General features: G+C 50.4%; 1 protein-coding gene across 1 annotated transcript in view; it reads right to left on the bottom strand.

The window, feature by feature from the left end:
• Positions 1 to 1,534: 1,534 nt before the first annotated feature.
• Positions 1,535 to 13,168, bottom strand: part of MSLN (mesothelin) — a 53,633-nt gene continuing 41,999 nt past the window's right edge. The window contains exons 13-15 of the mRNA XM_070955314.1: positions 13,034 to 13,128; positions 1,949 to 2,123; positions 1,535 to 1,578 (exon numbers count right to left, since the gene is read on the bottom strand). Of these exons, the coding sequence (XP_070811415.1) occupies positions 1,535 to 1,578; positions 1,949 to 2,123; positions 13,034 to 13,128 (314 nt within the window). The remainder of the gene's footprint in view (positions 1,579 to 1,948; positions 2,124 to 13,033; positions 13,129 to 13,168) is intronic.

Below are 13,168 nucleotides of genomic sequence, written 5' to 3'. Positions count from 1 at the left end.
CCAAAAATAACAAAAAGGTGTTTCTTTTAATATGTAAGGCACAAAAAGGAAGTCAAGGAAACAGTAGGTCCATTAAGCAGATGGCAAGAAGGTGACTGGCAGCGGAGAGAAAGCAGGAATGCTTAATTCCTTTATGCAAAAGGAAGAAAAAGCCCAACCTATCCACCCTGGACCAGATGGTCTGCATCCCAGGGCTCTGAAGGAGCTGACAGACGTAATCTCGGAGTCAGATTACACTGAGTGTAATCTCAGAGCTCTTGTAACACAGGGGAACTACCAGAGGACTGGAAAAGAGTTGACATGGTACAAATCTTCAAAAGGGAAATGGATCCAGGAAATTATAGGCCAATCAGCTTGACATCAATACCTGGGAAAATTCTGAAAAAGATAATCAAGCAGAGGATTTGCGAACACCTAGAATGAACAAGGTGATTACTAGAAACCAGCATGGGTTTGTTAAAAACTGATCATGCCAGACAAGCCATATATTCTTTTTTGATAAAGTGAAGAATTTTGATAGACTTGAGCTGTCAACAAGATGCAGTTTGGAAAATTAAGGTTCTGCAGTTAATCTGGAAAAATAAAATGTGTTGGTTCAGAATAGGTGGTACTTGGCTCTACAATAGTAACTGTGAGAGAGATCTAGGTGTCTTAATGGAGCAGTCCCCAACCTTTCCAACTTGGCAGTCCAACCCAGCGTGGTGGTGGCAGGTGCACGCACATGCACATAGCTCCATTTGTGCAAGTGATGCATGCACGAGTCCTCCACTTGCATGGAAGGAGCTTTGCTGTTGGGGACCTCTGTCTTAGTGGACCATCAATTAAGAATGCGCCAGGGTTGTATGGCAGCTGTCAAAAAAATAATAACAATCAAATGTAGTACTGTAGAGCACCAAAGATAAGGGTTTGGAAGCTAAACTGTATGATGAACAGTTGAGGGATCTAGGTATATCTAGCCTATTGAAGAGAAGGATTGGAAGGACATGATAACTGTCTTTCAGTGCTTGAATGGTTGTCAGAGAAGAGGTGAATGTCTTATTCTACAAAGCACCTGAAGGCAGGACAAGAAGTAATGGATGAAAACTTGTTAAAGAGAGAACCAACCTAAAAGGAAGGAGAAATTTTCTGATAGAACAATTAACCAATGGAACAACTTGTCTCCTGGAGTTGTGGGTGCTCGATCACTGGAGATGTTCAAAACTAGGCTGGGCAGCCATTTGACCAGGATGGTAGAACTTCTCCTGCCTTGATCAGGGGGTTGGACTAGAATATTTCTGAGCTCCCTTCCCGCCCTGTGATTTGACGTCCTTTTCCTTCTCCATGCTTATTAAGAATAAAGTTTCAGCCATGCTCGAAGCATCATCTTGATTGGAAAGGGTGTAGGCTGAAACACAATCTCCAGAGTATCAACACATTCTGCTAAAAATTCTCCCTGCTGCTGACAGACCTGAGCCTTGATAGAGAAGTCTAGCAGAAAGCTTAGCTGGAGCCCCACATTATTATTTTTAGGAGCAGAAGAGTTTCAGAAAAAGAATCAAATTGATAGCAGGGGCAGGAGAATGGCTAGGCAGATACGACCTGGAGGAAAACAATTGGCAAAAGGTGGTGCTGATGGGCCCAGAGAAGAAAAGAAGCAACATAAAGCTTAAGTTCCAAGATTCCTGGAAGTAGAATGATTACCCCTAAACTAATATATCCTCCTCAGTTCCACACAGTTTCACTTTTATCTCTCTGTTGTTTCCCTTTCCATCTTCCATGAGCTAGTTAGCACTAACCAGCTATCCTGACCATCTTACCAGAAGGGTAGCATACAAAACCAGAATGAACAACTGCATAAAAATGTGCACCACCCCGTGCCGCCAGAAAGCATTTTCCTTTTGTTCCTCCCTGATATCCAGTATCTTCCTTCTATGTATTAATCTAAAAGTAGAGGCATGTGTGGTCTTACTTGTAAGAATAATAAACCCTTCAGGAAGGCCACCTCGGAGTCCCAGACCAAGGCTGTTCAGATCAGATTGCTTCTGCTTCTGGATCCACTCTTGTACAAGTGGGATATTCTGATTGTCCCTCAGGTTGTTTAGATTTGTGCCCAGCAGGCCTTTCACAATTTCAGGGGTTAATTCCTACAGAATAAATAGAACAAAACCAGTTAGGAGCAATCTTCACTTTGCTGCTTTCTCAACCCCCAACCCCCACCCACCCCACGCATATAGGACATACACTTGACTTCCTTCAGGGAAGGGGTGAAGTTAACATTGAAATCACTGCAAGTGAGCAGTAATGCTTCTGCTTTCCCCACAGTTGAAGTCATTGCATTTCACCACCAAATCTTGAGAGGAGGAGAAATACCCAAATCCCCCAGCCTGCTGAGGGAGAAGAACCAACCAGCAAAGACTCAGCTACAGGTATCCATGCCACTTTCCCAGGTCATCAGTTGGCTGCACTTATCTTGGCCTTTTCAGCCAATACCCATAGGCAGACAAGGCAGCACACATCCCCCACCCATACCCTCAGCCAGAGGTGGGTTTCAGCAGGTTCTGACCAGTTCTGGAGAACCGGTAGTGGAAATTTTGAGTAGTTCGGAGAACCAGCAGTAAAAATTCTGACTGCCCCCACCCCATCTATTCTCTGCCTCCCAAATCCCATCTGATCAAGAGGAAATGGGGATTTTGCAGTAACCTTCCCCTGGATTGGGGAGGGAATGAAGATTTTACAGTATCCTTCCCCTGCCACGCCCACCAAGCCATGCCATGCCCATCAAGCCACAACCACAGAACCGGTAGTAAAATTTTTGAAACCCACCTGTTAAGTTGGGTGAATGAGGATGCAGCAAGCCAGAGTAGTGAATGACAACAGCTCTTTATTGTATAGTGAGAATCCAGCAACTAACCCAGGGACCCAGCTCCCTTTATATACCTTGCAGCTGTAGTGGTCAGCCAATCAGCTGAAGGTCAGTTAATTCGAACTTCCCGCCAAACAAACCTATTTACATAACACTCCTCCCCTCCCAGAAGTCACTTGGGGTGTTATTTGCATACAAAGTCTCTCAGGTGACTAGGGCGTGTGCGAGTCCTAGTTGACCTGCGCAGTTCAGTCGGAGGAGCGGCGTCGAGCAGGTCGGAGGGACTTTCTGTTTCTCCCTGCTCCACCAATGAGGCCTCCTGGACTTCCTTGTGGGCGGCGACTTCTCCGGCGGCTTGGACTACCTCGATGGGCTGGCGCTGGATACCAGAATCCTCAGCTAAGTCCTCCGCTCCACTCGGGCTTGTAGTTTGTGTTTCTGGTTGGTAGTCATGGTCAGGGATTGGTTCGTCGAATCTGTCATCGGTGTCTGCGGTTACTCATTTTCCCAGTTGGTCAATGTGTCTGCGCCAAACTCTCCCGTCCCCCATGTCTACCCTGTATGATTTGGGCCCCGAGATTTCTGTGATGGTCCCTGCCTCCCAGAGTGGGCCCTGTCCGTAGTTTCTGGCGTGTACCGGTGTTCCTATGGTAAACTCTCTAATCTTCCTCTCCCCCCCCCCTTGAAAACTTTGGGGAATAATTGGGATTAAGCCTGTCTAGCATTCCTCGGAGTTTCTGCCCCATTAATAGCTCTGCCGGGCTTCGGCCTGTGGCTGTGCAGGGTGTGGAATGCTGTACTATTAGGAATTTGTCTACCCTTTCCTGCCAATCTCCGGGGCTTAATCGTGAAAGGGCCTCCTTTGCTGACCTCACAAATCTCTCAGCCTGACCGTTACTAGCCGGATGGAATGGGGCCGAAAGGACATGTCTGATCCCTAGTCCTGCTAAGTAACCCTCGAATTGTGTCGCGGTGAATTGTGGCCCGTTATCTGACACTAGGATGTCCGGTAACCCATGGGTGGCGAATAATTGTCTTAGCTCCCTGATGGTTGCGTCGGTGGTAGTGGCCTTCATTAGCTTGATCTCCAACCATTTGGAGAATGCATCTACAACGACCATGAAGGTCTGTCCGTGAAATGGGCCAGCAAAGTCAATGTGTATCCTGGACCAGGGTCCCTGGGGTCTTTCCCACTCCCTCACGGGTGCCGTTGGTGGATCTGATCTGGACTCTTGGCATCTCCCCACCCACTCGGTAATGTCTGTATCCATGCTGGGCCACCAGACATAGCTCCTGGCTAGCCCCTTCATTCTTACAATCCCCGGGTGCCCCTCATGCAACAATGTTTACCACCGGACAAAACGCCTTGAGAGGGCGATTTTTGGACCTGACCCCCGGACGCTGTCTATATGCATCGGTTCATTGCTGCCACCCCACCACAAGAGGGGGTTGTCCAGCTGACCTAACCACCATGAGAGGGTGGTTAGATCTATTTCCCCCTTGGAACTGTGGTCGTCCTGGCTTTGGACTATGTCCTCTGTTGTGAGGGGACAGGGGACTTGGTCCTGCAAATATGTCTCTGAGATCCCCCATTCCTTTGTCTTCTCCTCGGTCCTTTATATACACCCTCAGGATATGGTCGTGTTACCCATTATGATTAATGTACTCAGCAGCGGAGCTTCTTGGTCTGCGAGACTCCCCCCTCTCGCAGGCTTGGCCCTCCATTCTATCGAGGGCCTACCTCGATGACGGGCTCTGGAGTCCCGAGAGGTGGCATGCCGCAAAGAGGGGGCTGCGGGGTTTTTTAAAATTGTCCTTGTTTAAACTTTTAAGGGGTTCTGGGAGGGGGGAGGGGGGTGGGATTGGAATTAGGATTGTGGGTTTGGGGGATAACCCACTAGGGGGAGAGTCGGGCTTGGCCAGGATGTTCGGCGGGGGTGGTGGGGGATCCGGAGGGGGTCGAGCTGGTCCAGACTATGTTTTCACCATCGGTACTGTGTGTGGGAGGGGTAGATATGGTGGGAGCAGGGGGCCATATCATGTTAAGGGAGCACGCACCCGCTGTCTTCAAGCGGTAGAGTGCTCCGGCCCCCAAGGCTCCACCCGTTCTCCAGGTAGTACAGACCTTCAGGGCCCGGGCCTTCGTCTGATGTTGTGCAACGCCAGGTCTGTAGTAAATAAAGCCCCCCTCATTTGTGATCTTGTTTACGAGGGGGGAGCGGACCTGGCAGGTATTACGGAGACCTGGTTGGGCCCAGAGGGAGGGGTCCCTCTGGTAGAAATGTGCCCACCAGGTTTCCACACATTCCATCAGCCAAGGTCACAGGGGAGGGGCGGGGGAGTAGCGGTTATTATTAGAGAAGGCCTTAGGCCGAGGGAGACCACTGTACCTCAGACAGCTGGTTGTGAGTCCCTCCTTGTGAAGTGGGGCCACGGGGTTCAGATGGGTTTGCTGATCACGTACCTGGCTCCCTGCCACGTGACGGCAGCCCTGCCCGAGCTACTCAACGTTATTGCCGCGGTGGCGGTTGATACCCCCAGACTTATGGTCATGGGGGATTTCAACCTGCCATCCGTGGGTGAGGCATCTGAGGTGGCTCGGGAGTTCATGGCTTCCATGAATTAACTAATTCATGGCCCTACGCACACTGGGGGAAACACACTGGACTTGGTTTTTGTATCTGGACAGTGGTTGAGTGATCTCGAGATAGGGGATATAGTCATCGAGCCCTTGTCATGGTCAGATCACTCACTCCTTCGCCTTGGCCTTCAAACCGCAGCACCCCGCTGCAGGGAGGCGGAACCGGTAAGATGGTACCGCCCCAGGCGCCTGATGGAACCTGATAGGTTCCAGATGGAGCTTGGGCCAATCCCGGAGGTTCTGGCTCACGCCTCATCTGGGGACCTAGTGGCCGCCTGGGATAGGGCGGCTGCTGGAGCCCTGGATCGAGTCGTGCCTTTGCGGCCTCTGACCCGGCGCCGATCTCGCCTGGCTCCTTGGTTCACCGAGGAGCTGAGGGAGATGAAGCGCCGGAAAAGATGCTTAGAGAGCTGTTGGAGGGCTAGTCTTTCTGAATCTGACCGAACACTGGTAAGATCTCATATTAGGAGTTACCTAGTGGCGATAAAAGCAGCAAAATGTACTCATTTTACTGCTCTTATTGCGTCATCAGATAATCGCCCGGCCACCCTGTTTAGGGTGACCCGCTCCCTGCTCCACCAGGAAGCGCGGGAGGACCCCTTGGAGGGAAGAGCCGAGGATTTTGTTCAGTATCTGTATGACAAAATCACTCAGATTCGGGCAGGTCTGGACTCTGACGGGATAGATCCAGCGAGGGTGACGGAGACAGGTCTTGAGACTGTTATCTGGGATGAGTTTGATCCTGTGACCCCAGATGACGTGGACAGGATTCTGGGCAGATTGAACGCGACCACATGTTTGTTGGACCCGTGTCCCTCCTGGTTAGTGCTGGCTTCCCAGGAGGTGACGCGAGGCTGGCTCCAGGGGATTATAAATGCTTCGTTGGGTGAGGGTGTCTTTCCCGCCGCCTTGAAAGAGGCGGTGGTAAGGCCTCTCCTCGAGAAGCCTTCCCTGGACCCGGCAGTATTGGCTAATTATTGTCCAGTCTCCAACCTTTGCTTCGTTGCGAAGGTTGTTGAGAGTGTGGTTGCGCGACAGCTACCCCAGTACCTGGATGAAGCATCGTATCTAGATCCGTTCCAGTCGGGCTTCAGGCCTGGGTACAGCACGGAAACGGCATTGGTCGCGTTGGTTGATGATCTCTGGAGGGTTCGGGACAGGGGTTGTTCCTCTGTCCTGGTCCTGTTAGACCTCTCAGTGGCTTTTGATACCATCGACCATGGTATCATGCTGCACCGGCTGGAAGGGTTGGGGGTGGGAGGCACCGTTTTATGGTGGTTCTCCTCCTTTCTCTCTGACCGGTCGCAGTCTGTGTTGACAGGGGGGCAGAGATCGACCCCGAGGCCCCTTATATGTGGGGTGCCACAGGGATCGGTTCTCTCGCCCCTTCTGTTCAACATTTATGTAAAGCCACTGGGCGAGATCATCCGTGGTTTCGGGGTGAAGTGCCATCTGTACGCTGATGACACCCAGCTGTACATCTCCACCCCGGACCACCCCAACGATGCCCTTGAAGTGATGTCCCAGTGCCTGGAGGCCGTACGGATCTGGATGGGGAGAAACGGGCTCAGGCTCAACCCATCCAAGACCGAGTGGCTGTGGTTTCCGACGTCCCGATATAGTCAGCTGGCGCCATCGCTGGCTATTGGGGGCGAATCATTGGCCCCCACGGAAAGGGCTCGTAACTTGGGCGTCCTCCTGGACTCACGGCTGTCTTTAGAAGAGCACTTGACGGCTGTGACCGGGAGGATTTTTCATCAGGTTCGCCTGATTCGCCAGTTGCGTCCCTTTCTAGATCGGGACTCGTTACGCACAGTCACTCATGCCCTCGTCACCTCTCGTCTGGACTATTGTAATGCTCTCTACATGGGGCTCCCCTTGAGGTGCACCCGGAGGCTCCAACTGGCGCAGAGTGCGGCCGCGCGGGTGGTTATGGGAGCAACATGGAGCTCCCATGTAACACCTCTCCTGCGCGAGCTGCACTGGCTCCCGGTGGTCTTCCGGGTGCGCTTCAAGGTTCTGGTTACCACCTTTAAAGCACTCCATGGCTTGGGACCTGGTTACTTACGGGACCGCCTACTACCATCAACAGCCTCCCACCGACCAGTACGCTCCCACAGAGAGGGGCTCCTCCAGGTGCCGTCGGCCAAACAATGTCGGCTGTCGGCCCCTAGGGGGAGAGCCTTCTCTGTGGGGGCACTGACGATCTGGAATGAGCTCCCCCCAGAGATACGGAGGATTCCGGATCTGCGCACCTTCCGCCGCGAGTTGAAGACGCTTTTATTTCATCAAGCTGGCCTCGCCTAAATCTTCTCCCTTTTAAGTGTAAATTCTAAATTTTTAATGGATTTTAAAATATGGGTATCTTAAATTATGGGTATTAATTCAGCCAAATTTATTTAATTCATTTTATTCGATTTTAAATTTTGTATATCTATGTGTTTTATTTCATGGCTGTGCACCGCCCTGAGTCCTTCGGGAGTAGGGCGGTATAGAAATTCAATAATAAAATAAAAAAAATAAAAATAAAATGTTAAAACTTTTTCCCGTAGGCACAAGGGAATAACAACCCGATCGCCCCATAGCAAACAACCCCCTTGCATTGTTAACTCGTCCCGTTTTCCCGCGAACTGTTTAAATTCCCCGCTCCCAATCTTTTCCGGCCACCCCCTCATGACCCAACTTGCGACTGTCCGGATCACGTGGTCTTTGGTTGAGGCTCTCGCAACCTCGGCTGATGTTATGGGTCTGGAGTCCAAAACGTCTATCAGCAAGATGGGGATGGCCCAGCGTGTCATCCTGGGTGATAGTGCTGCCGGTGTTGGCCAATCTCCCGCGAGGAGATCCAGGAGCGGTCGATGGTCGGTGATTAGCTCAAAGTCTCTTCCGAACAAGTACTCGTGGAATTTCTTTACTCCCGAAACGGCGGCGAGGGCCTCCTTGTCCAGCTGACTATAATTTCGCTCGGCGCTTGACAGAGTTCAGGAGTAGTATGCGATGGGCGCCTCTAGGCCATTCGGGAGTCTATGGCTCAGGACGGCTCCCATCCCGAACGGGGACGCGTCACATGCTAGAACAAGGGGAAGCGTTGCGTTGTACTGGATTAGAAAACTCTCAGCTGATAGCAGTTTTTTAATGCCGGCGAATGCCCTGTCTTCAGCCTTCCCCGATTTCCAAGTGGCTTTCTTAGTTAACAGTCTATGTAAGGGTTCTGCCACTGTTGCTTTGTCCTTAAGGAAAATGGCGTAAAAGTTTAATAGTCCCAGGAAGGCCTGTAATTCTGCCTTGTCTTTGGGGGTGGGCGCTTCTTTGATTGCTCTGATCTTGCTCTCTGTGGGCTGTATGCCGGTGCCATCTACCCTGTATCCTAGGAATTCGACTGAGGGGACTGCGATCATGCATTTGTTTCTTTTTACTCTGAGTCCCGCGTCCCTGAATTTCCTTAGGACCTCCCTCAGCCTTTCCCTTAGCCGTTGCTCATTGTCGGCAGTAATGAGCACGTCGTCAAAGTAGGGCAACACCCCGGGGATTCCCTGTAGTAGCCGCTCCATGGTGCTTTGGAACAGTCCGGGGGCTATGCTTACTCCCAATTGCAGGCGGGTGCACTTGAAGGCCCCTCTGTGGGTTACGATAGTCTGTGCCTCTGCGGTAGCACCATCTACCGGCAGTTGCTGGTACGCCTGCGCAAGATCGAGTTTTGCGAAGATCTTGCCGGGACCCAGGGAATGCAATAAGTGATGGACGATGGGCACTGGATAGGCGCTCTGCTGCAGGGCCTTATTAATTGTGCATTTATAATCAGGTCATATGCGCACTGATCTGTCCGGCTTTACCGGTGTAACAATTGGGGTCTCCCATTTGGTGTGGTCGACTGGAACGAACACCCCTTGTTTGATTAATTTGTCCAGTTCAATGTCAATTTTGGGCTTCAGGGCGAACGGTACCCGCCTAGGCTTTAGGCTGAAGACCTCCTCTTCAGACTCCCCCTCGCTCGTGGTGCTTACAGCCTCTCGGTGCACAGGCGCCGTCTTCTGCGTTGTTCTGGTTAGGTGGGAGCTCTTTAGTTTCTCTGCAGCCTTTACTGACGATTCCTGCGCTCTTGCCTCGTCCGGGGCGATGTGTAGTGTCAGGTTTGACCTCGCGAGCAGTCTTCTCTGGAGCCGGCTGTCTCTCACTCCGCAAATTAGTTGCTCTAGGAGCATTTCATCCAGGTCTCGGTACTCACACTGGGTTGCGGCCTTACGCAGGGCAGCGACATACTCGCTGATCGATTCGCCCTCCTGCTGGTGCAATATTGGGGTTGAGGTTAAATGAAATCGGGGTCCCCACATACTTGCCAAGCCTTTCGTCGAACACGTCCTGGAATTCCTGCATCAGGTTGTCTTTCAGGGTGCTTCGAACGTTCCTTACTCCGGTGAATCCCATGCCTAGGGCTCTAAACCAGTCCATGCCCAGGAGGCTTGGGAGGTTGTCGCTGACGATGGTGAGGGGTAGTTTCTCGGTAAACTCCCCGTACTGTACTTGGAACTCGCCTCTTCCTTCGACGGGTATGCGGTTCCCTTGGTAGTCCTTCAGTCTGCGTCGCTGTGGCTGGAGCTGTCGCTTGTGTACGCTGGGGATGGCTTTCTTCAGGTTATCCCTTGACATGATGGATATTGGCGATCCTGTGTCGATCTCCATCTGGCACTCCCGTCCCTCGATTTCGACCGTGGTGTAGGTCTTTTCTCCGGGCGAGGTACAGGTCTGCCCGATGCGTATGGTGTAGGCCCCAGCGTCTTCGAATTTAGCGCCCTTCCGGCTGCTGCCATCTTTGTTGGGCCTCCGGTGTGGCGCTGGCTCGGATTGGAAGGTTTGGCCACGTGGTTTGTAGCTCTGGTGTGTTTTGGATCTGCAGACCCGAGCGATGTGGCCCCTTTTCTCGCAGGAACGGCAAATGGCGTCCCTGAACTTACAGTTTTGTCATGAGTGGGACCCTCCGCAGCTGGTGCATCCGTCTCTGGGCTCCCTCCGGGCTGTGCGGGACTGCTCGGTGTGGTAGACCTCCTCTTCAGACTCCCCCTCGCTCGCGGTGCTTACAGCCTCTCGGTGCAAAGGCGCCGTCTTCTGCGTTGTTCTGGTTAGGTGGGAGCTCTTTAGTTTCTCTGCAGCCTTTACTGACGATTCCTGCGCTCTTGCCTCGTCCGGGGCGATGTGTAGTGTCAGGTTTGTCCTCGCGAGCAGTCTTCTCTGGAGCCGGCTGTCTCTCACTCCGCAAATTAGTTGCTCTAGGAGCATTTCATCCAGGTCTCGGTACTCACACTGGGTTGCGGCCTTACGCAGGGCAGCGACATACTCGCTGATCGATTCGCCCTCCTGCTGGAGCCGTTGCTGGAAATCATACCGCTGGACGTACTTCGATGGCGTTGGTGCATAGTGGTCTTTCAGCAGGGTCTGTAGCGTCGACCAGGAAATGTTGTGGACCAAATTCGGCTCCGACAATGCTTCGGCTGTGTCGAAGACCCGTGGTCCGCAGTGGCTCAGGAACAGGGCTTTCTTTCGAACGTCCGGTAGCCCTTGCATGTCGTTTGCCACCATGAAGCACTCGAACCACGACATGTAGGATCCCCACTTCTCTTCCTTGGGGTCGAAAGGCGCTGGCGGGGTGTAGGCAGACATCGTTTCGGGATTCTCCTGTGCTCCGCTCGCTCGCCTGGCTGGATTCGGATGCGGTCTCCGGTCCCCTCTCTGAACGTGGCTTCAGCTCTTTTTCTCGAGTATGGCTTCAGCTCTCCTCTGCTTCTGGCCTCAAAATCCCATCCTCGTCGCCAATGTTAGTTGGGTGAATGAGGACACAGCAAGCCAGAGTAGTGAGTGACAACAGCTCTTTATTGTATAGTGAGAATCCAGCAACTAACCCAGGGAGCCAGCTCCCTTTATATACCTTGCAGCTGTAGTGGTCAGCCAGTTAGCTGAAGGTCAGTTAATTCAAACTTCCCGCCAAACAAACCTATTTACATAACACCACCACTGCCCTCAGCTTAGAAAAGGAAAAGCAACTGGAGTGTGTGGACTGAGCAGGCAAAGATGAGATGAGATGACCTCTACCTAGAGACCTCTGGGCAAGTGCACATTAAAAGGCAACCAAATAGGCTGATATTCAACTGCTAAGCCACAAGTCAGGGTAAGCAGCCCATCTTGGTTTATCCCTCGCTGGAGCTAAGCTTGAGAGCACAACTTGAGCAGTTTAAGAGCAAAACTTGGAGTTCTGGCTGGAGTTTGGTAGCAATTATAAAAGGAACATCCACACTGAAGCAGCTCATAATCCCAAAAAATGCAAGATCCTTTAGAGGGGAGCATGGACTGTATGTTACATTATGAACTTTAACAGCTGTTTGGCAGCTGTAAGGACTGAGTCCCCAAGAATTCTGGAGGTGGCTGTGCCCACGTGGAAGGGCTTGGAGGCTGGAATTAGCCCTGCCCAGCCAGGGCAACAGCCTTTTCTTGGGGACCTGTGTGTTACAATAAAGCATTATGTAAAGTTTTCATCTGTGTGTCTACTCATCACAGGATACACATGCTATCAGTCTCACACTTATCTGGGTTTTATGAGCACACTCCTTGAAGTGAGATTTTTGAAGCATTTCTGCTCAGAGAATAATTCATATTATTACCAAAGTTTTGTGGTTTACTAAAAGTGTCCTTTCTTAACAGAGCCAGATTAGATATCTTCTATTAGAATAGAGGTAAATATCTTAGAATAGGGAGTGATGTAGATTCTAGTGTGAACATGGTTAGAGTAGAAGTATCCTATGGCTGAATTTGTGGCAAGCTGACCAAAATTTGCCGTAACTGATGGACTACATCCTTACAATTAGTATGTGATATGTGCAACTAAGGGTGATAGTCTGGTCTATATACTTCATCTTGCTAAAAAGTACTACAACAGTTAATTTAGTAACCATTCAAAGTTACAATAGCACTAAAAAAAATGACTTATGACCATTTTTCACACTTACGACCATTACAGCATTCCCATGGTCACATGATCAAAAGTCAAATGCTTGGCAACTGACTCATATTTATGACAGTTGCAATGTCCCATGATCATGTGATCAGCTTTGCAACCTGACAAGCAAAGTCAATGGGGAAGCCAGATTCACTTAATAATCATATCACTAATTTAATAACTGCAGTGATTCACTTAACGTTGGCAAGAAATGTAGTAAAATAGAGCAAAATTCACTGAACAAATGTCTCACTTAACAAACATTGATTAGAATGTTGACTTGGTTGACTAGAGCTAGCAAGGTAATTTTTTAAACACTAAAAATTTTAAATATTTCAAAATTTAAAATATTTAAAATGGAAGCTTTGAAATCTAAACAAAACTTCAAAGCCTGAGAAATGTGGCATTGACCTGTTCCGCCCATACATTCTTTTAACTTTCATCAGCATTTTCCTCCATCCAAATTGTTTGTCTTCAGGATTCTTGGAGAACCTCCCATAATTACCCTGTCAGAATGGCTGGGGAAAACTGATTTCAGCTACCTTTTACTTTAAAGTCCACTCACCTTTAGAGAGCTGCTTTTCAGGCCCAAAAAAGTTTTAATGTCCATGTTGACATCATTTTTGCTAAGTGCCCTGAGATCTTCACTAGGAGCACCTCCTGCAAGCAAGTAGGAGAATTTAGCTGATATTTTTTACTG

Source organism: Pituophis catenifer, unplaced genomic scaffold (genome assembly GCF_029215685.1).
Source record: "Pituophis catenifer annectens isolate HBS135680 unplaced genomic scaffold, rPitCat1.0.hap2 SCAF_16, whole genome shotgun sequence".
NCBI lineage: Eukaryota > Metazoa > Chordata > Lepidosauria > Squamata > Colubridae > Pituophis > Pituophis catenifer.
This window is presented reverse-complemented; position numbering and strand designations above follow the sequence as displayed.